This window comes from Myotis daubentonii, chromosome 3 (genome assembly GCF_963259705.1).
Source record: "Myotis daubentonii chromosome 3, mMyoDau2.1, whole genome shotgun sequence".
In the NCBI taxonomy this organism is placed as follows: Eukaryota; Metazoa; Chordata; class Mammalia; order Chiroptera; family Vespertilionidae; genus Myotis; species Myotis daubentonii.
Window position 1 is genome coordinate 58,319,932 of NC_081842.1, and position 24,749 is coordinate 58,344,680.

General features: G+C 41.0%; 1 protein-coding gene across 2 annotated transcripts in view; it reads left to right on the forward strand.

Annotated features, from left to right (window-relative positions):
• HSPBAP1 (HSPB1 associated protein 1) overlaps window positions 1–24,749 on the forward strand; it is a 54,744-nt gene that overhangs the window by 5,388 nt on the left and 24,607 nt on the right. For both annotated transcript variants that reach the window (XM_059687661.1, XM_059687660.1), the window contains exons 2-3: window positions 322–399; window positions 10,706–10,891. In XM_059687661.1, the coding sequence (XP_059543644.1) occupies window positions 322–399; window positions 10,706–10,891 (264 nt within the window). The remainder of the gene's footprint in view (window positions 1–321; window positions 400–10,705; window positions 10,892–24,749) is intronic.

Consider the following 24,749-nt stretch of genomic DNA (forward strand, 5'->3'; position numbering starts at 1 on the left):
TTTCATATATAGCTGACTCTCCTATACTAGATTTACTTTTTAGTTAGAGATGCTATACTCTCTGTGTCATTCTTATTCTCACTTTTAAAAATAAGGTCAGGGGAGGCACAAGAGTTCAAAGAAAAACACCTGTATGATAAAGAGTAAAAAATTCATATGTAGGTAAAATACTTCATGCTTGATAATAATGAATATTGGAAAAAGAATACCATTGATTTTTTAATAGTAGTAAAAAAACAAATAATATAAATTTTATCATCTTTGTCATTTTTACGAGTACAGTTCAGTAGTGTTAAGTATATTCACATTATTGTGAAACAGATCTCCAGAACCTTTCATCATGCAAATCTGAAACTTCCTATCTCCCCTACCCCCACACTCCCGCTGCCATCAGCTCTGGTAACTGTCATTTTACTTTCTGTTTCTATGAATTTGCCTGTATTAGTTTCTTTGTATAAGTTGAATAACACAATATTTATCTTTTTGTGACTGATTTCTTTCACTTGGCATAATGTCCTCAAGGTTCATCTATGTTGTAGCATGTGACAGGATTTCTTTCCTTTTTAAGGCTGAATAATATTCTACTGTATGTGTAAATATTTTGCTTATCCATTCATCTCTCAATGGACATTTGGGTTACTTCTGTTGTTGGCTGTTATGAATAGTGCTGCTGTGAATATGGATGTGCAGATACCTTTTCATGACTCTCCTGCTGAATATTTTTTATGAAAATTGAGATAAAATAACCAGGGTGTAGTGGTTGTTTTTTGGATTATGAAAACTTTACATAGTGAAAGCTGAAGAGATGGAAACATTTTGGTAGAAATTTTAAAGCTATTTTGGAACATTATAAAGAGCTTTATCGAGACACCATTTTTTCTAGTACTAACTTCACTTAAAATACACATTTACTATTCCTTGCTTTAGGTTTAAGACCAGTATTACTTTTGAACTTGTAAGTAGTATTTATGAGCCCGTTTCTGGTTCATGAATGGATTAAAGTAAGGAAGAGGGGTAACTGGGCCAGAGTGATAAGTGTAAGAAGATGGGAAGAGGGTGGTAGCTGTCCAGCATGTAACTGTTTGCCATCCCCAGGTGAACTTGCTTGAGGGTTCACTACCACACCAAGTATTGTTATTGGCAAGATGAAGTCATAACAGCCTCAACATTTCTGCTTGTGGTATCTTCAGTGGCACCATCTTCTAGGCCTTGAAATTTAAAGGGTTTTTAAACTATACATCAGTTTACTTAAGCATTATGTTAACTTTCAGGAGAATTATCTTCGTTTGTATTGACATTTTAAAATAGTGACTATAAAATGAAAAATTATGTTTGGTGTAAATTTTACCATTTAGTATTTAGTCATTTTGTTAAGTAGTTCTTGCATAATTCCATTAGTGTTCAGTATTTTTCTGACATGGCCCAATGTTCATGTTACCCTAATATCTACCATTTCTAATATCTACCATTCCAGAGGTTTTAAAATTTCCTGTATGTATATACAGTAGTTGTCAGCCTGATGAAACCGTCACAGGGATGTGTGTGTGTATACATGTGCGTATATATATGTACATATATATACACATAAACATTATACACACACACACACACACATATACACACACACACACTCTGTACCACTACGGTGGGTCTGTGTATTATAACTTTTTAAAATATATTTTTATTGATTTAAGAGAGGAAGGGAGAGGGAGAGATAGAAACATCAATGATGAGAATCATTGATTGGCTTCCTCCTGCAGGCCCCCTACTGGGGATCGAGGCATGTGCCCTTGACCGGAATCAAACCCAGGACCTTTCAGTCTGCAGGCTGACGCTCTATCCCCTGAGCCAAACCAGCTAGGGCTGTATTGTAACTTGTGACTTACTCTGATATCACCTTCTGAAAGTTTTTGAATAAGATTGAAAGCTATCAAATGTAATAATTGTTAAATTTTTATTAAAATTACATGTGAGTTCATTTTAATTTCAGGATCTTTGTTGTAGTATTCTATTAACATTAGGAGAGTATTCTGGAAACGTGTGTTAGTACACACAGACCCAGGTAAAGGTCCCTGGACTGAAAATCTACCTCTGCAAGCAGCGGGCAGGGAAAGCCTGAAGGAAGAGGCTGACCACTCCAGTATGGTGATAAGTAGAGAATATTAAGGGAAATTTACATCTGAGAAGTATCTTGTGTTGTGCAGAATGAAATGGTTCCCCCCTCCTCTTGGCAGGCATCAAAGAATTATACAGTGTAAAGAGCAGATATCATAGGTCTAGTATGTGAATGCTACCAGGTACAGAAAATTACTTTATGTGCTCAAAACTATGGCCTGTTCCAGGAACCAGCACCAAGTGGGAGGCAGGGGAGAGGTGCTGACTTAGATCAGCATGAACATGGATTACAATCAGACTGCCTCTAAGGGGGATCTGTGCTAAGCAATCTCTGTTCAGGCCCGTGTCCAGCTCTCAGGTCCTGCAGTGATCACATCATTGAGCAGTCTCTCCTCCACAACTTGGTATATTTTCCTCATTCTTGTCTTGAATTCTAACTCTCAGATACAAATCCACGCCAGATATTGACTGAAGCCAAATTGCTAGCAAATTCAGAGAAATTAGATTTCAAATTATCTTGTATTTTGCATTAACTAAAGAAAAAAATTGCTGAAAAAAGGGCAATTTGCTTTTTGATGGTGTATCATTATCTACAAAAAAATCAGTTATTAATCAAGCTGTAATAAATTGTCTGAATAACATGCTACATTTAGAGGAAAAAGAGACTAGACTGTTGTGCAACACCTAGGTCACTAATCTGCTTTTTCAGGGGTTTCTAAGTCATCTATTTAAACATCGCTGCTTCCTAGAATTTTAGACTTAAACACACTTATTCTTTAAAGGCTGTCAAGTTTGCTCGTTGCAAATACTGTTGGCATGGAGTAACTGGTGCATCCCTAGGCTGTTTAATTAATACAGTATAGATTGCATTCTTCTGAAAGGAAATTGTAATACTTAAATTTGTTAATTTAATGGCCCGGTTCATTGTTGATTAAACTATCAGAAACCAAAGTAGTTTTATCTCACAACCAGCTGGTTGTTTTATTTCACTGATAGGCCTGAAATCCTGTAACTATGCTGATTTCCTATTACAGGGAGCATCCTATTTCTCTGCATTGTATACGTTTTATAGCACTTTTAATTCATTTAGCAAATATTGGAGCATTTATTGTATTCTAATCACTGGGCCAGGTGTTTTAGTTTTTAGAGTCTCCTACTAAATAATGTCTGGGATTTTTTAGATCAGATCATTAAATTAATCATTTAATATTAAATGTTAAAAATGTTAACATTATGTTAGAGGGAAAAGTACTTACTTTCTTTGAAACTGTTCTGTCAAAACACTAGTCATGTTTTGGGAACTTTCAAAGCCATATGATCTATCAGCTCTGACTTAAGATAAGCGGAATAAATAAAAACCCAACCCCAAACAGACTGGTGCTTCTGTTTATCTCTGTCCTTTAAATTCCTAGGAGTAAAATGTTCAAAGCTTGAATATCTTACAGCCTTAGAACTGACAGAATGCTACAGTGGATTAGACTGCCATAATTCATTCAACTTAAGCCACAGAGCACTTTATAGGAATGTTAAAAAAAAAATCAACTTAGTAAGATGTAAAGATCTTATTGGTTTTATCCAAAGATTGATGAGTCGGGCAGCATCCCATCTAGTAGATAGAAAGGAGCTCTAAGAAGCTGTACAAAATGAAAGACTTTATAGGCACAGGGGAGTGGGAATAAGGAAGTTACACTAGCAAAACGTGGATTGGCTGTGGCAAGGTCATTTTTCTTTAGGGATGTCAGGGTCTATCAGGCAGATCGCCTCGCCAGTACTAACCAGGTGATTCTTTTCTTTTCTTTTTTTTAATATATTTTGATTTTTTACAGAGAGGAAGGGAGAGGGATAGAGAGTTAGAAACATCGATGAGAGAGAAACATCGATCAGCTGCCTCCTGCCAACCCCCTACTGGGGATGTGCCCGCAACCAAGGTACATGCCCTTGACCAGAATCGAACCTGGGACCCTTCAGTCCGCAGGCTGATGCTCTATCCACTGAGCCAAACCAGTTAGGGCTAACCAGGTGATTCTTGATTGGTTCAATGTTCCATTTCTATGAGAGCTGAAACTGTAATTAAGTTTGAGGTTGGTGACTTGGGGCTTAACATAAGCAACTCCATTTTGAGCCTGTTGTCTTGTTTGTAACAGAGAATATATGGTTGTCCTTGAAAACCATAGCTTCAGAAGGCGAGATGTTATACCAGTTATGAGCTAATAACAGTGTATTGACTATAAGAGTTAATTTTTTTAGTATGAAGGGATTCAGGAAGTAGAGTTTGGTTGGTGGCTCAGTGACACAAAGATGGACATCTTTGCATTCTTTCAGCTGACATTGCAATTTCCTGGGCTGTTCTTTTATCTCTTAAGATGGCTAACCATTATGTCTGTTTCCCAAGCCAAAGATAGGAGAGGAGGATAAGGGCAAAAAGGATGACTCGCAACTTCCAGATGTATCTCTGGCCGTTCCTATCTTTAAAGGATTCTAAGAAATATAATTTTTCAGCTACTCCCAATGACCAAAGTTCTGCTAGTAAGGAAGAAGAGAATGGTAAGTTAGGCAGCCAGTAGCCTCTACTACAGGTATTAACACCTCCCCCAATACATACACGATGCACAAACCAAACCATTTCTCCCTCCCCAGCCCCACATACGGATTTATTATCTATGAGTCGATCTAAAGCTTTCCTGCACCTATTTATCTTTTCAGCTTATATTATCTCTCCTGAGATTTTAGTGCCAGTGTAAGTCCCTCAGTGTTAATTCTCTGGTAGCAGGATTATGCAGTGGAAAGAGCACTGGACTTGGAATCAGGAATGTGACCTATAATTTCAGTTCACGACCAGGGTGTTGCCCTTTGATATCTGAGCTTCCATTTCTTCCTTTGGGTAGTGGTAATAAAATACCTTATCTGCCTTCTTAGAGGATCACATGTGCATTTTTATTTTAATGTATATAGAACTATGTGGCATATTTCTCCATCTTTACCATCTCTGCCTTCCTCACTGCCACTTCTTGTTCAGGGCCCTGTTATCACACTTCTCTCTTGGCTATTGCAATAGTTCTCGGAGTCAATTCCAGTCCTTACAACTCTACAGATTTCTACATAGCCCTCATTTTTATTGTTATTGGACATATGTACCATGGGGGAAATATCTAATTATAAATTTTACTCTTAGACATTAGGTGTATATTTTCAGATTTATTTTGTGGTGGTAGATATTTTATATGTATGTATATACATATATTACAAATGTATATCTTATGATTAATTATTTTGTTAAAAGCAAATTCCTAAGTTACTAGGTTAGTGGGTGGTTCTTTGAGACTTCTGCTTCTTTTTCCCAGTTATTTCTCAAAGGATAGTTCTAATTTTTATGCCACAAATGAGAGAGTATTATGAATGTATTAATAGCATTTCATACATAGTCTAGTAAAACTTTAAAAATATATAATAGCCCTAGCTGGTTTGGCTCAGCAGATAGAGCGTCGACCTGCAGACTGAAGGGTTCTGGATTTGATTCCAGTCAAGGTTATATGCCCGGGTTTCAGGCTCCATCCCCAGTGTCGGGTGGGCAGGAGGCAGCTGATCAATTGTTCTCTCTCATCATTGATGTTTCTCTCTTGCTCTCCCTCTCCCTTCCTCTCTGAAATCAAAAATATATTTTAAAAAAATGTTTTTAAATATAATAAAAATGCACCTTGTCCATTTTCATGCACATGGAATCTGTCCCTACAAGTCCTGGAAGATTTGGTGCACTGCAATCTGGTAACCTTGTATGTATAGACCAGTATGAGTTCAGACCTTAAATGTGCATTTATCATACATGTCAAAAGTGGTAAACATCTCAAGGAAAGATAGACATTTTTTTTATTCCTCATAACATCCTGTTTTCTTTAACAGGGTACTTCAAGGTCATTTAAGGATAGAGTTGGGGCCTGACTGGTGTGGCTCAGTGTTTGAGCATCGACCTATGAACCAGGAGGTTATAGTTCGATTCCTGGTCAGGGCACATCGCCGGGGTTGCAATCTCAATCCATAGTATGGGGCATGCAGGAGTCAGCCAATCAATGATTCTCTCTCATCATTGATGTTTCTTTTTTTTTCTTGTAACAGCTTTATTTAGATACAATTCACATACCACACAATTCACCTATTTAAAATGTATACTTCAATGGTTTTTAGTATATTTAGAGTTGTGCAACCACTAATCTACTTTCTATTTCTATGGATTTGCCTATTCTGGACATTTCATATCAGTGAAATCAGACAATATGTGGTGTTTTATGACTGACTTCTTTCACTTAGCATAATGTTTTCTTCAAGGTTCACCTATGTTGTACTATGTATTAGTACTTTGTTTTTTTTTCTTTATTGGCTAAGGTATTACATATGTGTCCTGATCCCTCCATTCCCCCCCCCCCCCACGCCACCCCCACTCATGTCCTTGCACCCCTGGTGTCTATGTCCATTGGCTAGGCTTATGTGCATGCAAACAAGTCCTTTGGTTGATCTCTCCCTCTTACCCCCACCCTCCCCTACCTTCCCTCTGAGATTTGACGGTCTGGTCAATGCTTCTCTGTCTCTGGATCTGTTTTGGTTCATCAGTTTGTGTTATTCATTATATTCCACAAATGAGTGAGATCATGTGATATTTATCTTTCTCTGACTCTGACTGGCTTATTTCACTTAGCATAATGCTCTCTAGTTCCATCCATGCTGTTGCAAATGATAAGAATTCCTTTTTTACAGTAGCATAGTATTCCATTATGTAGATGTAGCACAAGTGCTGGCAAGGATGCGGAGAAAAAGGAACCTTCTTGCACTGCTGGTGGGAATGCAAACTGGTGCAGCCACTGTGGAGAACAGTATGGAGTTTCCTCAAAAAACTAAAAATGAAACTCCCATTTGACCCCGTGATCCTACTTCTAGGACTATATCCCAGAAACTAGAAACACCAATCAGAAAGGATATGCACCCATGTGCTCATAGCAGCACAATTTACCATAGCTAAGATTTGGAATCATCATTGATGTTTCTATCTCTCTCCCTCTCTGAAATAAATAAAAATATATTTTAAAAATATATTTTAAAAACATAATAAAGATAGAGTTGGGGCTTTTTTTGCATTGAGACCTAAGAGAGTCTCTCCTTCCTCACTCCGTGTAGTCCCCAGCTCTTCTACTTGCCCTTACTCTCTCTAAGCATCCATACCGATTTCCTCCTCACTTGGAAGCCCTGACTTCCAAGGTAACACACTGTTATCAAATGTCAACTGCTGAAGGCTTAGAGCTTGCTCACTTTCACCAAGGATTTAGGAAAGGATTCTGAGTTTTAGCCCTTGATTAAGAAAGGAAATCAAATTGACTTAAATTTTCATTTTCTTTAAAAGTAAGTCTTCTATTCAGACAAGTTACTCAAGTTCCTCGATGAGTCCTGCCCCATTCCTCTTCTTTTATCAGAAAGTTTACAAAAAGTTGGATGATGGGAGAACTTGGATTAGTTATGAGCTTTTCTAAATTTTTTTGAATTAAGGGTAATTACAGATTATGTAACTGAAATACACAATTTAGCTGATTCAGAGAATCATAAATATATGTTTTGGGGGTCAAAGTACGAAGCATTTTTTTTACCTTTCCCAGAACACTTTCATCTTAACACATTGCGGCTGGATCATGAGAATTCTTGCTTCATATTACACAGTGTTTTACAAAGTATCATACTTTAAAAAGATCTTAGTTTGTAAGCATATGTAATAAATAACTTCAAAATGCAATGGGTATTTAACTTTAAAGCGTGCCTTTAACATTTATGTAAAACTTTTTTGTACTCGTCCAATAGAAATTTATCTGGCTACTGGGTTAAGCTAGCAATAAAACTATTGGTCCGCAGTGTGTTTAAGATGTCTTTAAAGAGAAACTTATTCTTTTATTTAGCAAATACTAATATTTAGTATCCTATCCAGAATTAGCATTATATAATTCTGTGGAATTTATTGCAGTACTCAGTTCTTAGCCCCTATACTCTTTATAAATGCAGTTGAAGCCAATGATTATTTTTTTATTTTTACAAATGTTTTATTTAGTTAGTTAGTTAATCCTCACCCAAGGACAGTTTCCCATTGATTTTTAGAGAGTGTAAGGGAGGGGGAGAGACAGAGAGAGTGAAACATCTATGTGAGAGAGAGACATCAATTGGTTTCCTCTCACACACAACCCAACCGGGCCTGCAACCGAGGTACATACCCTTGACCAGAGTCAAACCTGTGATCTTTCAGTCCATGGGCTGACGCTCTATCCACTGAGCCAGACTGGTCAAGGATTAACCCTGATACTTTTCCTAGCACATTTTTTTTATCCTTTTTAAATCTTTCAATAAAAGTAATTCCCCTTTTCCCACTGACTGGTGTATTTTTATTAATTCAGTTGATTTTGGAGACATAAATATGTGATAGAGCAAGTAGAATTGTTGCTGGCCCCAGCAATTCTGGTTGTTCTAGAATAGCTTATATCAGCTTTTCTTACATTATCCTCTGTTTAGAAAATAATATTTTCAAAAAAATTGCATCTTTTTAAATTTAAATAGTTAGAAAGCCTTTTTAAAAAAATCTTGATGTTAAAAATTGTAAGTATTTTCTAACATTTAAAATTTAATATAAGACATATCATTGATGAATTATGGTTGTTTGATATTTATATTTATACTAGGGGCCCGGTGCACGAAATTCGTGCACTGGGTGTGTGTGTGGGGGGGGGTTGTCCCTCAGCCCAGCCTGCCCCCTCTCACATACTGGGAGCCCTCAGGCGTTGACCCCCATCACCCTCCAATCGCAGGATCGGCCCCTTGCCCAGGCCTGACGCCTCTGACAGAGGTGTCAGGCCTGGGCAGGGGACCCTCATTTCCCCCCATCACTGGTTCTGTCCCAAGCCCAGGCCTGATGCCTCTGGCCCAAGCATCAGGCCTGGGCAGGGGACCCCCAGACCCCTCCGATTGCTGGCTCTGCCCCTTGCCCAGGCCTGATGCCTCAGCCAGAGGCGTAGACCCCCATCACCCTCTGATCACCTGATCGGCCCCTTGCCCAGGCCTGACGCCTCCGCCAGAGGTGTCAGGCTTGGACAGGGGACCCCCATCTCCCCCCGATCACTGGCTCTGGCCCCCGCCCAGGCCTGAGGCCTCTGGCCCAGGAATCATGCCTGGGCAGGGGACCCCCATCTCCCTCTGATCGTTTGCTCCACCCCCTGCCCAAGCCTGACGCCTCTGACCCAGGCTTCAGACCTGGGCAAGGGGACCATCCTATCCCCCCAATCCCCGGCTCAGCCCCCCGCCCAGGCCTGATGCCTTGGCCAGAGGAGTTGACCCTCATCACCCTCCGATCACCAGTCACCGGATCGGCCCCTTGACCAGGCCTGAGGCCTCCGGCAGAGGTGTCAGGCCTGGGCAGGGGACCCCCAGCTCCCCGCGGTTGCAGGCTCCGCCCCTGCCCAGGCCTAACGCCTCTGGCTGAGGCGTCCGGCTCGGGCAGCGGGGACCTGCAGCTGCAGCGGCCCCGCAATCGTGGGCTTCGCTTTAGGCCCAGGCAAGGGACCCCTAGTTCCCGGGACTGCCAGCTTCGACCGTGGCCAGCTCCCATCGCTGGCTCCACCCCTACTTCCTGCTATCACTGGCCAGGGCGGAAAAGACACCTGATTCTCCGATCATGGCTGGGGGGCAGGGCAAAGGCGGCCCCAGGGCCGCCTTTGCCCTGCCCCCCAGCTCTTAGCTCCCCCCTGGGTTTCCGATCACTGTCAGTGGCAGGGGGCTTCTTCCTGCTTTCCCTTTCACCTCCCTGCATTGTGCCTACATATGCAAATTAACCGCCATCTTGTTGACAGTTAACTGCCAATCTTAGTTGGCAGTTAACTGCCAATCATAGTTGGCAGTTAATTTGTATATAGCCCTGATTAGCCAATGAAAAGGGTATCGTCGTACGCCAATTACCATTTTTCTCTTTTATTAGTGTAGATTAGAGGCCCAGTGCACGAAATTCATGCATGGGGGCTGGGGGGTCCCTCAGCCCAGCCTGCACCCTCTCCAATCCGGGACCCCTCAGGGGATGTTCAACTGCTGGACATCCCTCCCGCAATCCGGGACCACTACTCCAAACCACTCACCTGCCTGCCTGCCTGATCACCCCTAACCTCTCTGCCTGCCTGCCTGATTGCCCCTAACTGCTCTCCCCTGCCGGCCTGATCGCCCCTAACTGCTCTCCCCTCGTGGCTTGATCACCCCTAACTGTTCTCCCCTGCCAGCCTGATTGTCTCTAACTGCTCTCCCCTGCTGGCCTGATTGCCCTTAACTGCTCTCCCCTGCTGGCTTGATTGCCCCTAACCTCTCTGCCTGCCTGCCTGATCACCCCTAACCTCTCTGCCTGCCTGCTTGATTGCCCCTAACTGCGCTCCCCTGCCTGCCTGATCGGCCCTAACCACCTCTGCCTCGGCCCCCGCCACTGTGGCTTTGTCTGGAAGGATGTCTAGCCTAATTAGCATATTACCCTTTTATTAGTATAGATTGATAACTATAGTTACTTATCTGTTGCTCTATTTATTTCTCTTCCTAGGTGAATATGTCAAACCTTTCACACCAGAGAAAGCAAAAGAAATTATCATGTCTTTACAGCAACCTGCTGTCTTCTGTAATATGGTTTTTGATTGGCCAGCACAACACTGGACAGCTGAGCACCTTTCCAAGGTCCTTCATGGCAAGCAGATACGATTTAGGATGGGAATGAAAAGTACAGATACAGGTAGGTATGATTACCACAAGTAATCATAATAATAATGTCTCTTCAATAGTATTTCCACATTCCCAGCAGTGTGTTCTTTATCTCTAGAAAATCCTTTATTTCTTATTCTCTTTTTGACCATTTTCAGATAGAGAATATTTTATTGGAAGTTTTAGGACAGTTTGTGTTAAGCTTTTTTTTTTTTAAGAATAAACAACCTATAGTTTATAACCTCATCTATATATATAAAAGCCTAAGCGACCATCTGACTGTTTGCCTGTCCGACCTATAGCTATGACACACAATGACCACCAGAGGGTAGATGCTCAACGCAGGAGCTGCTGAGCTGCAGTGACTTGCAGCTGCGGTTCTCGGATGACACACCCAGAACCAGAGAGGACGGAGCCTGATTCTGGGGTGCGTCACCCGAGAACCACCCTCACGCAATCTGGGACCTCTTGGGGGATGTCTGAGAGCTGGTTTTGGCCCAGTCCTCACAGGCCATACTGAGGGACCCCACCGGTGCAGGAATCCATGCACCAGGCCTCTAGTATAAAATGTTTTTGTTCAAGCATGTGGCAAACACTTAATAAATATTTGTTAATCTGCTATTATTTCTGTTCCCACATGACTGAAAATGACCAATAGTAATCTAATAGTTGCTCCCACTTTTTTTTTTTTTTTTTTGACTCTTAAACAGCAGACATTTATTGATCACAGTTCTGGAGGCTGGAAGTCCAGGATTAGGGTGCCAGCATGGTCTGCTGATGCACACATGGCAGAAGCGTTGCTCCCACTTTTGACTTGCATAGAATGTGTCCTTTTATGTGTGGCTTCAGGCACTATTTATAGTGCTCAGTCTTGGTTGAAATTTTATCTCTCTGCCTTATCAGCTGCCTGACCTCCATTGCAAGTAATATGTATAACTATTTTCTTTTTCTCTTAAGCAATTAGATTTTGCCAGCTCCCTCTTCTTCCCTAAAGACTTGTAATGTTTTGATTGGTTTGCCTTATAGTCAGCACAATTATTGTTACCTCTCAGAATACTTAATATAAGAGAAGGATATAGTTTCTAGTCTAAAGGAGTCCACAACATTGTCTGGCTTCAGAATGTGTGTTTAACTTATATTTAAATATGGGCAGGTTTGGTAGTCTAGAAATTCAGCGTTTTAAGTATTGCTGTGAGGTGGCCTATGAATATCTATTAACTGAGACAGTTTAAGAAGGTACCCGTCTTCTCAAAGCTTCTTTCTTTCATGTTAACCTTCTAGTAGATCTCATAGAATTATTTGGGTTTTAGTGTCTAGAGCAGGGTTGGGCAAACTTTTTGACTCAAGGGCCACAATGGGTTCTTAAACTGGACGGGAGGGCTGGAACAAAAGCATGGATGGAGTGTTTGTGTGAACTAATACATGTTAACACTGCTGCTGGTGAAGGAGCGGAGGGGAGAGCAAGAGAACTCTCCGCTCTTTCGGCTCCGCAGGCCGGATAGAACAGCCGAACGGGCCGGATTCGGCCTGCGGGCCGTAGTTTGCCCACGGCTGGTCTAGAGTCTCCTTGTATTCCCATGACAGACCGAAATGTTTTTACTATATTTTTAAAATTAAATGCTAGACCAGTGGCAGCCACATAAAAATCAGCTTGTGCTTTTTCCTTCTTGATTGTAGTCAAATAAATCTTCCACTCATTGAAGACAATAATTTGGAGAGAAATAAGATGTAATTTTTTCCCCATCCTGGTTAGACTCCAAATACAATACTACTACTAATAGCTAACAGTTATTGAGAGCTATTGTGTCAGTCACTGGTGTAAGTGCTCTATGGATATTAACTCTTAATCTTCTTCAGACTTATAGATGAATCACAGTAATTTGACATTTTCAAGTTGATACTTAAGCATAAGAGAAAGTAGAAAGTCTTTGTGGTTGTAACAACTCCTCTGAGTTTTTACTAAAGATATTTTGTTCTTTTTATTTATTTATTTTTTTTAATTTTATTTTATTGCTTACAGTCTTACAAAGGGTATTACATACTAGGGGCCCGGTGCATGAAATTCGTGCACTGGGTGTGTGTGTGGGGGGAGTGTCCCTCAGCCCAGCCTGCCCCCTCTCACATACTGGGAGCCCTCAGGCATTGACCCCCATCACCCTCCAATCGCAGGATTGGCCCCTTGCCCAGGCCTGACGCCTCTGGCCTAGGCGTCCGGCCCAGGCAGCGGGGACCTGCAGTGGCAGCGGGGGGCGCCGCGATCGCGCGGGCTCCGCCCCTGCCCCTGCAGGATGCCTCTGGCTGAGGCGTCCGGCCCGGCCAGCGGGGACCCACAGCTGCAGCGGCCCCGCGATCGTGGGCTTCGCTTTAGGCCCAGGCAAGGAGCCCCTAGCTCCTGGGACTGCCAGCTTCGACCGTGCCCAGCTCCCATCGCTGGCTCCACCCCTACTTCCTGCTATCACTGTCCAGGGTGGCAAAGGCGCCTGATTCTCCGATCATGGCTGGGGGGCAGGGCAAAGGCGGCCCCAGGGCCGCCTTTGCCCTGCCCCCCAGCTCTTAGCTCCCCCCTGGGTTTCCGATCACTGTCAGTGGCAGGGGGCTTCTTCCTGCATTCCCTTTCACCTCCCTGCATTGTGCCTACATATGCAAATTAACCGCCATCCTGTTGACAGTTAACTGCCAATCTTAGTTGGCAGTTAACTGCCAATCTTGGCAGTTAATTTGCATATAGCCCTGATTAGCCAATGAAAAGGGTATCGTCGTACGCCAATTACCATTTTTCTCTTTTATTAGTGTTGATGTGTCCCTTTTATCCCCCTGCCCTTGACAATCCCCTGGCCTCCCCTACCCCCCAGTGTCTTATGTCCATTGGTTATGCTTATATGCATGCATACAAGTCCTTTGGTTGATCTCTTACACCCCTCCATCCTGCCCCCCACCCCTCCCCGGCCTTCCCGCTACAGTTTGACAATCTGTTTGAGGCTGCTCTGCCTCTGTATCTATTATTGTTCAAAAGTTTATAATGGTCTCTATTATCCATGAATGAGTGAGATCATGTGGTATTTTCCTTCATTGACTGGCTTATTTCACTTAGCATAATGCTCTCCAGTTCCATCCATGCTGTTGCAAATGGTAAGAGTTCCTTCTTTTTTACAGCAGCATAGTATTCCATCGTGTAGATGTACCACAGTTTTCTAATCCATTCATCTACTGATGGGCACTTAGGCTGTTTCCAGATCTTAGCTATGGTGAATTGTGCTGCTATGAACATATGGGTGCATATATCCTTTCTGATTGTTGTTTCTGGTTTCTTGGGATATATTCCAAGAAGTGGGATCACAGGGTCAAATGGGAGTTCCATTTTTAGTTTTTTGAGGAAACTCCATACTGTCTTCCATAGTGGCTGCACCAGTCTGCATTCCCACCAGCAGTGCACGAGTGTTCCTTCTTCTCCACATCCTCTCCAGCACTTGTCGTTTGTTGATTTGTTGATGATAGCCAGTCTGACAGGTGTGAGATGGTACCTCATTGTTGTTTTGATTTGCATCTCTCGGAGGATTAGTGACTTTGAGCATGTTTTCATATGTCTCTTGGCTTTCTGAATGTCCTCTTTTGAAAGGTGTCTACTTAGTTCCTTTGCCCATTTTTTGATTGGATTGTTTATCTTCCTTTTGTTAAGCTGTATGAGTTCCCTATAAATTTTGGAGATTAGGCCCTTATCAGATATGAAATTGGCAAATATGTTTTCCCACGCAGTGGTTTTTCTCATTGTTTTGTTGATGGTTTCTTTTGCTGTGCAGAAGCTTTTTATTTTGATGTAGTCCCATTTGTTCATTTTCTCTTTAGTTTCAAGTGCCCTAGGAGCTGTATCAGTGAAGAAATTGCTTCGGCATATGTCTGAGATTTTGTTACCTTTGGATTATTCTAGAATTTTTATGGTATCCTGTCGTACATTTAAGTCCTTTATCCATTTTGAGTTTATTTTTGTGTATGGTGTTAGTTGGTGATCCAGTTTCATTTTCTTGCATATATCTGTCCAATTTTCCCAACACCATTTATTGAAGAGACTATCTTGGCTCCATTGTATGTTCTTGCCTCCTTTGTCAAATATTAATTGAGCATATTGGTTCGGGCCGATTTCTGAGCTCTCTATTCTATTCCATTGATCTATATGCCTGTTCTTGTGCCAGTACCAGGCAGTTTTGAGAACAGTGGCTTTGTCGTACATCTTGATATCTGGTATTGAGATCCCACCTACTCTGTTCTTTTTCAGGATCGCTGCAGCTATTCGGGGTCTTTTTTTATTCCAGATGAATTTTTGGAGAGTTCGTTCTAGATCTGTGAAGTATGCCGTTGGTATTTTAACGGGAAGTGCATTGAATTTATAGATTGCTTTCGGTAGTACAGACATTTTAATGATGTTGATTCTACCAATCCATGAACACGGCATGTTCTTCCATCTGTTTATGTCTTCCTCTATCTCTTTTTTCAACGTCCTGTAGTTTTCTGAGTAGAGGTCTTTTACCTCTTTAGTTAAGTTTATTCCTAGGTAGCTTAATTTTTTTGGTGCGATGGTGAATGGAATTGTTTTTATAATCTCTCTTTCTGAAAGTTCACTATTGGTGTATAGAAATGCCTCAGATTTCTTGGGGTTAATTTTGTATCCTGCTACATTGTCAAATTCATGTATTAAGTCTAGTAGCTTTTTGATGGAGTCTCTAGGGTTTTGTATGTATAATATCATGTCATCTGCAAATAAGGACAGTTTTACGTCCTCTTTTCCAATTTGGATGCCTTTTATTTGTTCTTCTTAACCTAATTGCGATGGCTAATACTTCCAGTACTATGTTGAACAGGAGTGGTGAGAGTGGGCATCCCTGTCTTGTTCCTGTTCTTAGGGGAAATGGTGTTAGTTTTTGTCCATTGAGTATGATGTTGGCTGTGGGCCTGTCATATATGGCTATTATTATGTTGAGGTATGATCCTTCAATTCCCACCTTGCTGAGAGTTTTTATCAAAAATGGGTGTTGGATTTTGTCAAATGCTTTTTCTGCATCAATTGATATGACCATGTGTTTTTTCTCTTTCAATTTGTTTATGTGATGAATCACGTTTATTGATTTGCGGATATTGTACCATCCTTGCATCCCTGGGATAAATCCTACTTGGTCATGGTGTATGATCTTTCTGATGTACTGCTGGATCCGATTTGCTAAGATTTTGTTGAGGATTTTGGCATCTATGTTCATGAGGGATATTGGCCTGTAGTTCTCTTTCATTGTGTGTTGTCTTTACCTGTTTTTGGTATGTGGGTGATGCTGGCTTCATAGAATGAGCTTGGAAGTGCTCCTTCCTCTTGGAATTTTTTGTAGTAGTCTGAGGAGGATAGGTTTTAGTTCTTCCTTGAATGTTTGGTAAAACTCCCCTTAAAGCCATCCGGTCCTGGGCTTTTGTTTGCTGAAAGCTTTTTGATGACTGCTTCAATTTCTTCCATAGTTATTGGCCTATTGAGATTTTTAGATTCTTCCTGATTGAGTTTTGGAATGTTGTATTTTTCTAGGAATTTGTCCATTTCCTCCAGGTTGTCTAGTTTGTTGGAGTAGAGCTGTCCATAGTATTTTTTAACAATCATTTGTATTTCTGTAGGGTCTGTTGTTATTTCGCCTCTATCATTTCTGATTTTGTTTACTTGGGTCCTCTCTCTTTGCTTCTTGGTGAGTCTGGCTAGAGGTTTGTCAATTTTGTTTATTCTTTCAAAGAACCAGCTCTTGGTTTCATTGATTTTCTGTATTGTTTTTTTGGTCTCTATGTCATTTATTTCTGCTCTAATCTTTATTATCTCCTTCCTTCTGCTCACTCTGGGGTTTTCTTGTTACTGTCTTTCTAATTCTTTGAGTTGTAGAGTTAGATGATTTACTACCATTTTTTCTTGTTTTCTGAGATAGGCCTGTAGAGCTATAAACTTCCCTCTCAGGACTGCTTTTATTGTGTCCCATAGGTTTTGGATTGTAGTGTTTTCATTGTCATTAGTTTCCAGGATGTTTTTGATCTCATTGTTAACCCAATCAATATTCAATAACATGCTATTTAGCTTCCAAGTGTTTGAGTATTTTGGGTTGTTTTTATTGTAGTTTATTTCTAATATTATGCCATCATGGTCTGAGAAGATGCTTTTTATGATTTAAATCTTCTTGAATTTGGGGAGACTTTGTTTGTGACCCAATATGTGGTCTATTTTTGAAGATGTCCCATGAACACCTGAGGTGAACGTATATTTTGTGGCTTTGGGGTGAAGTGTTCTGAAGATGTCAGTTAAGTCCATCTGATCTAGTGAGTCATTTAGGATTGCTGTTTCTTTGCTGAGTTTTTGTCTAGCGGATTTATCCAGTGATGTCAGTGGTGTATTAAAGTCCCCTACTATGATTGTATTGTTGTCGATCTCTCCTTTGATATCTTCCAGGAGTTTTTTTATGAATTTGGGTGCTCCTGCATTGGGTTCATATATGTTTATCAGGGTTATATCCTCTTATTGTATTGATTCCTTTAGTATTATGAAGTGGCCTTCCTTATTTCTTGTTATGGCCTTCACTTTGAGGTCTATTTTGTCCGATATAAGTATTGCTACCCCAGCTTTTTTTTCATTTCCATTTGCCTGAAAGATATTTTACCATCCGTTCACTTTCAGTCTGTGTGAGTCCCTTCTACTGAGGTGGGTCTCTTGTAGACAGCAAATATATGGGTCATGTTTTTTTATCCATTCAGCCACTCGATGTCTTTTGATTGGACCATTTAGTCCATTTACGTTTGAAGTTATTATTGAAAGGTACTTGTTTGTAGCCATTTCTATTTTTTTTGTGTGTGGCTGTTTTCTTTCTGGGCTTTTTAGTTCTTCTTTTTACACCAGTCCCTTTAGCATTTCTTGCATTGCTGGCTTGGTGGTGATAAACTCCCTTAGCCTTTTTTTGTCTGTGAAGCTTTTTATTTCCCCTTCAATTTTGAATGATAGCCTTGGTGGATAGAGTATTCTTGGATTCAGTCCTTTGCTTTGCATCACTTTGTAAATTTCCGTCCATTCTTTTCTGGCCTGATGTGTTTCTGTTGAGAAATCATTTGATAATCTAATGGGAGATCCCTTGTATGTAACTTTCCGTCTCTCTCTTGCAGCCTGTAAGATTCTCTCTTTGTCCTGAACATTTGCCATGGTAATTATGATGTGTCTTGGTGTGGGTCTTTTCGGGTTCACCTTGTTTGGGACTCTCTGGGCTTGTGAGACTTTTTTCTTCCCCACCTCAGGGAAGTTTTCTGATGATATTTCTTCGAGTAGGTTTTCTAATCCGTGTTCATCTTTCTGTTGTTCTGACACCCCTATTATTCGTATGTTGTTTCATTTCATGTTGTCCCAAAGCTCCCTTAGGTTCTCCTACTGTCTTTTAATTTTTTTCTCCAATTGCAGTACAGTTTGGGTATGTTTTGCTTCCTTGTCTTCTAATTCACTAATTTGGTCCTCCGCTTCTCCTAGTCTACTATTGATACTTTCAATGGTGTTTTTTATTGCAGCTATATCACTCTTCATTTCTTCTTGGGTCTTACTTAAGTTGTTGATTTTTTCATCTGTTTCTTCTTGCTTCTTGCAGAGGTTGTCGATTTTTCCCTCCATCCGGTTTATGCACTCTAGGACCCTTATTCTGAATTCTTTTTCTGTCATGTTGCATGCCTCTGTATTACTTAGCTGCTTTTCTGGAGAGTTCTCCTTCTCTTTCCTTTGGGGGTTTCTTTGTCCTGCCATGTTTGATCTCACTGACATATCTAGACGTTGAGTCGTTCAGTGGCTGCTCCCTGGGTGGCAGTGACTCCTTGGTCTGTGGTTGCTCTTCGGGTGGTTGCGGTAGCAGCTGCTCTTGAGTTGGCAGCAGCTCCTCTGGTGGGTGCTGTTCACAGCTGTGGTGGCTCTTCTGGCTGGTGGGGGGCGGTTTCACGTACAGCTGCTGTTCCTTAGCAGAGGGTGTGGTGCTCAGTAGGCTGCTATTGCTCGGATCTGCTGCGTTGATTTAAGGGCACAAAATACAACACAACAAGGCACCACGTACCAGGCACTAAACACAAATATATTCACGATGTTAATAACCCCAAATAAAGGTGACCACCCGAATTAAGAGAATTAGGGGATAAGGAAGAAAGAAGAGAAAAAGATAAAAGAGAAAAAAGAAAAGAAAAGTAGGGACCAAAAAAAAAGGAGTGCAAAAATGAAATTGGGAAAAAGGAGGGGGGGGGAAATAAAAGAGAGAAAAGAAAAGAAAAGAAAAGAAAAGAGAGAATGAAGTGGAAGAGGGGAAGAGACTACTAATATGAGGAGAAAACTATGGAACCTCCACTAATCCCAACAAATTCCAGCAACAGCTCCCTGGAGATGAATGCAAACTAGAAACAACCAATAATATCAAGAGAGGCAAGGGAAAACAGAAGCACAAAAATAACCGGGGGGGGGGGGGGGATGTGTGGAGGGAGGGGGAAAACCAGCAGAAAAAAATAAAAATAAAAAGCAAAACAGCCTCACAACAAGTCCTAAAACACACACACACATACACACAGACACACACAAAAAAACAAGCAACAACAACAAAAAAACAATATACTCAACAATCAAGCAAACAGCAAGAAAACAATAGAAAGATAAAAGAAGAAAAAAAGAAAAAAATTTTGGATAGTGAAGAAAGATAAGGGGTATGTGTATAAAGATTTAGAGCAGTGGATTGGAAATAGGATATATAAGTAGGGTGAAATTTTGACAGGAGGTAAACAGAAGGAATAGGGAAAATCTAGAGCAGGAATAGGATAAGAGAAACAGGACAACAAAAGGGGAAAAGTGAGGGAGAGGGTTTTAGCATAGAGGTAAAATTGAGGTAGGGAAAATTGTTGCTAAAGGAACGATGAAAATAGAATGGAGAACACTAATCCCAAAATAAAATAAAGAGAAAATAAAATGGCACTTGAAAAAATGGTAAAATGGTAGCAATCATAATACTGGTTAAAAATAAGAATGTAGTAATTAAAAGGGTAAAATCAGGTGATGGAAAAAGAAGAAAAAAAAATTTGGTTTCTTAGTTAAAAGGTGAAAAAAGAAAAAGAAAATTGCAGTAGTGAAGATCCTTCCGTTCTTCTACTCGTCAGTCTGGCTCGCCTTAGTCCTGCCAGGTATTCAGGAGAGTGTTGAATTTCCCTGCGATACCCTGTTCCTCTGTGTTGTAAACCACAGTCCTTATTTTAAAGCAGGCCGTATTTTTTTCTCAGACTGCCTTATTTTGTGTTTAGCAAAGAATCAGTTTGTGGCTCAGCCTCTGGGTGGCAGTGTTCTGGCGTTGGCCTCTGAGGTTATATGGCTTCTCTATCGCTGGGATTGAAAATCCCTCTATAAGCCAGATCCTGTTAACTCCCAGGGACTGATCAGATTATTTTAATCCTTGATCGCGTTCACAGTGGAATCTGGGTGTGGCTGTGCTCCTTGCCTGGGGGCTAGGTAGGGGAGTCCCACCCTCTGGAGAGAATGACTGCCCCGATCCTGGGCCCAGGGGTGTCTCAGCACTCAATTCACTGCCATCTCTCCCGGCCCCCCCTCTCTCCTCAGTCTCTCCCCAGATTCCACTCGTCCGCACCTTCTCCCTCTCTTCAGCACAGGTGAGTGTCCGTATCCGAGATGTCTTATGAACAGGATTCAGTGAAAATAAATAAGCAAACGCCGGCCGCGGAAACGGGGAAGGCTGACTTTCTTACAAGCTCTTCTACTACCGGCACTGCATGCTCTGGTCAGCTCTTCAGGCTGCCCCCTTTAGGCTCAGTCCTCCGTGATCACAGAACCCAGCTCTCAAATCCCCCGGTGGCCCCAGGAATCCCGCGGATCTCCTTTCCCTAGTCAGGGGCTGTGCCTGTCCCAAGGGACGCGGCTGTCTGCCGCGAGGTCTGCCTCTATCCCTCTGGGCTCAGAGGTCTGGCAAACTTTCCTGCCCAGATCCCTGGTTTTTTACCTTTCCAGGGGAGCTCTGCCCTTCCCGGCTGCAGACCGTCTCACCAGCTGAGTAGTTTCGCCAATTTGGGGTGGGTGTTATTAGTTTCAGCTGCTTACTCCATTTGCTCCGGGAGACGACCTGGGACACGTCTGCCTATATCGCCGCCATCTTCCTTCTCCTATAGACGGTTTCTTAAACAACAGAATTTTTTTTCTCACGGTTCTGGAGGCAAGAGGTCTGAGATCAGGGTTGAGTTCCTGATGAAGCTCCTCTTCCTGGCTGGCAGCCAGCCAGCCACCTTCTCACTCAGTCCTCATATGCAGGAGGTATTTTGTTCTTTTTAAAAAGATAAAATTCACATAATGAAAAGTTGACCATTTTAAGTATACAGTGGTTTTAGCATATTCACCATGTTGGGCAACATCATCACTATCTAATTCTAGAACATTTTCATCGCTCCATAAAGAAGCCCAGTACCCCTTCAGCAGTCACCCCCTGTTCTACCTCACTGCCAGTCCCTGGCAACCACTAATCTACTTTCTGTTTTTATTGATTTGACTATTCTGAGCACATCATATAAATGTAATCATACAATATTGTTGCTTTTTGTGCTAGTTTCTTTCACTCACATAGCATGTTTTCAAGATTCATCCATGTCGTAGCATGTATCTGTACTTCATTTATTTTTATTAATGAACTAGAGGCCCAATGCACGAAATTCGTGCATGCGTAGGGTCCCTAGGCCTGGCCAGCGATCAGGGCCGATCAGGGCCGATCAGGGCCTTCCTTCGTTCCACGTTGCCCCCTGGTGGTCAGTGCACGTCATAGCGAGTGATCAGTCTCCAGGTTGAACTTCTACAGGGACAATTTGCATATTAGGCTTTTATATTTACAGATAATATTCCATTATGTGTATATGCCACATTTTGTTTATCCATTAATCAGTTTCTGGCCATTTGGGTTGTTTCCACTGTTTGGCTATCATAAATTAGGCTGCTATGAACATTTATGTACAAGTTTTTGTGTGGACGTATGTTTTCATTTCTCTCGGGTTTATACCTAGAAGTAGAATTGCCAACTCATACTGTAACTCTGTATTAAACCTTTTGAGAAACTTCCAAACTGTTTTCCAAAGCAGCTGAACCATCTTAAATTCCCACCCCAATGTATGAGTGTCCGATTTCTCTGTCCTTGCCAACACTTACTCCATTTTTTATTCTGGTCATTCTAGTGGGGTGTGAATTGTTATCTCATTATGCTCTTGATACACATTTCCCTTGACTAATGATGTCAAGCATCTTATCATATGCTTATTGACCACTTGGATATCTTTTTTGGAGAAATGTCTATTCAGATGCTTTGCCCATTTTCTAATTGAGATATTTTTTGCTTTGGGGTGGTTTGGTTTGTTTTTGTTTTTGCTTTTTTGTCTTTTGTTGTTGATTTGTCAAAGAGTTCTTTATATATTCTGGATACTAAATCTTGAAGTTATTCTTTGAGTATAAATGCAATTCTGCCACAAGCAATAAGAGAGCTGACTCAGAGTCAGCTTGCATGGATTCAAATTTTAGCTTACTATGTGACTTTGGGTAAGTAACTTCTCTGTAATTGATTAAATGTGTTCATGCACATAAAACATTTAGAACAGTGCCTAGCACATAGTAAATGCTCAATAAATGTTATTTTAAAAATAACATTGTAGAGAATATTGCTTATTGTAGAGAATATTGAAAAAAATGGGAAGAGCCAGAGAAATTAAAAAGCACTTGGTCCTATCACCAAAGTTTACATATGTCCATATAGGCCTTTTTGTCTTTTAAAAATAATGTATTAATGTTCATAGCCTGCTTTTTTTTTTTTTTTTTACTTAACATATTCTGAGCAGTTTCTCTTAACATTAAATGTGACTTTTAAATGGCTACCTAATATTCCATTGTATGATAGTATCATAATGTATTTTTTAAATTCTCTTATTTTGATATATAGATTGCTTTGAAGTTTTAAATTTTTTAATAGGACTGTAGTAAACAATTTTGAAAATAAATCTTGTCCACGTTTGTGATTATTTCTCTGGAATAGATTTCTAAAAGGATCATGACTAGATCAAGGGATATGACCATTATCATCAGTGGCAGCAATATTCATGAAGCTTCTTAACACAAGAACCTTCTGAGGCGTTCGGGAATGCCTCTCTTAAGTGGTGTCCTAAATATCTAGTAGCAACCTGCTTCTCTCTTTCTCCATAACCATCTTCTAGTTGGGGTTACCCTGCTTTCTCTCATCCCACTAGCCTCATCTATAGTCCCACTGTACCTCCTGCTCTCCCTACCTAGGCTATTCTTATACTTAAACCAGAGACAGTTTTTGTTTTTTAAACTCATCTTATTTCTCTGCTTAAACCCTTAAATGGCTTCTCATTACCTTTAACTAAAGGTCAAAATTTTGTTTTGGTGTAGAAAGCTGTGTTTGTCTCATCAGCTTAATCCCTCTTCCTGAGCTCAAGCCAACCAAGTATTTCTGCATTTTTTGTATTTCCAGAGGTTTGTTTCTTACCTCAGGGCCTTTGTGTCTGTAGTCTAGCATGCTTCTCTCTGTTCCTCTTTCCCCTTACTCCACCTTTACCTAGTTAATTTCTCTTCTGCCTTCAGATCTTCCTTCAGATGTTAGCTCAAATAGCATTTTCTCCTGGAAGTCTTTCCTGACCACATCTCCCTCCCTACCCCCAAATGTGTGACTCTTAAATTATCTCAGAGCACCTACTATTTCTTAGTAACATTTAGCATAGTTATGATAACTAACTGATTAGTTATGTCAGTAATGAACTGTTCAAAGTCTCTCTTCCCATGAAGAAGTTCACTTTCTCATCGTGGACTGAGCTCCTAATGGACATTCAGATATGTGTGGGGTGAAAGAATGAAAGACCTCTGATACTATGGCCCAGCTCTTTGCAGACAGCACTTTTCAAAAAATAATCTTGCTTGGGATGGTGAACACACAATACAACATACAGATGATGTATTATAGACTGTATCCTGAAACCTATAAAATTGTTTTTAAGATAGATAGAAAGATAGGTAGGTAGGTAGGTAGATAGATAGATAGATAGATAGATAGATAGATAGATAGATAGATTTCAGAGAGGAAGGGAGAGGGAGAAATAGAGATAGAAACATCAGTGATGAGAAGGAATCATTGATCGGCTGCCTCCTGCACACCCCCTACTGGGGATTGAGCCCACAACTCGGGCATGGGCCCCGGGCCGGAATCAAACCCTGACCTGGTTCATAGGTCGACGCTCAACCACTGAGCCACGCCGGGCAGGCTGAAACCTATATAATTTTATTAACGAGTGTCACTCCAATAAATTCAGTTAAAAAGAAATGAAAACAATCTTGCTGATAGGTGAAAAGTAACATCTCATGAGTTTAATTAACATTTTTTTGGTTGCTGGTGGTGTTGAACATGTGTTCATATTTAGTGGCAATTTGTATTTTCTTTCTGGTAATTGTTCTCTGACTATTCCTTATTGGGCTTTCAGGTTTTTGAGGTGTGTGGTTTTTTTTTTAATAAGTGCTTTACATATTAAGAATACTGTATTTGTTACTGATCTTGCTAGACTAAAAGGGTCCATTTGCCAGCACCCATGAAAGCCCAGTAAGATGTGACCAAGAGTTTACAGCAAAGAAAGTAAAGATTTATTTAAGGAAATGGCACAAGCCGAGAGTCACAGGTAAGCTAGTGCTCTAAAACCTGGCTCCAGGAGGGACCACACAGGGACAGGTTACGAATGGGGAAAATTAGTAATCATGGTGATTTAGGGAGTTAGGGTTGTAGGCTCTCCTGATTGGTTGGGGCCAAGGTAGGGAGTAGTTGATCATTGTGTTAGTTCCT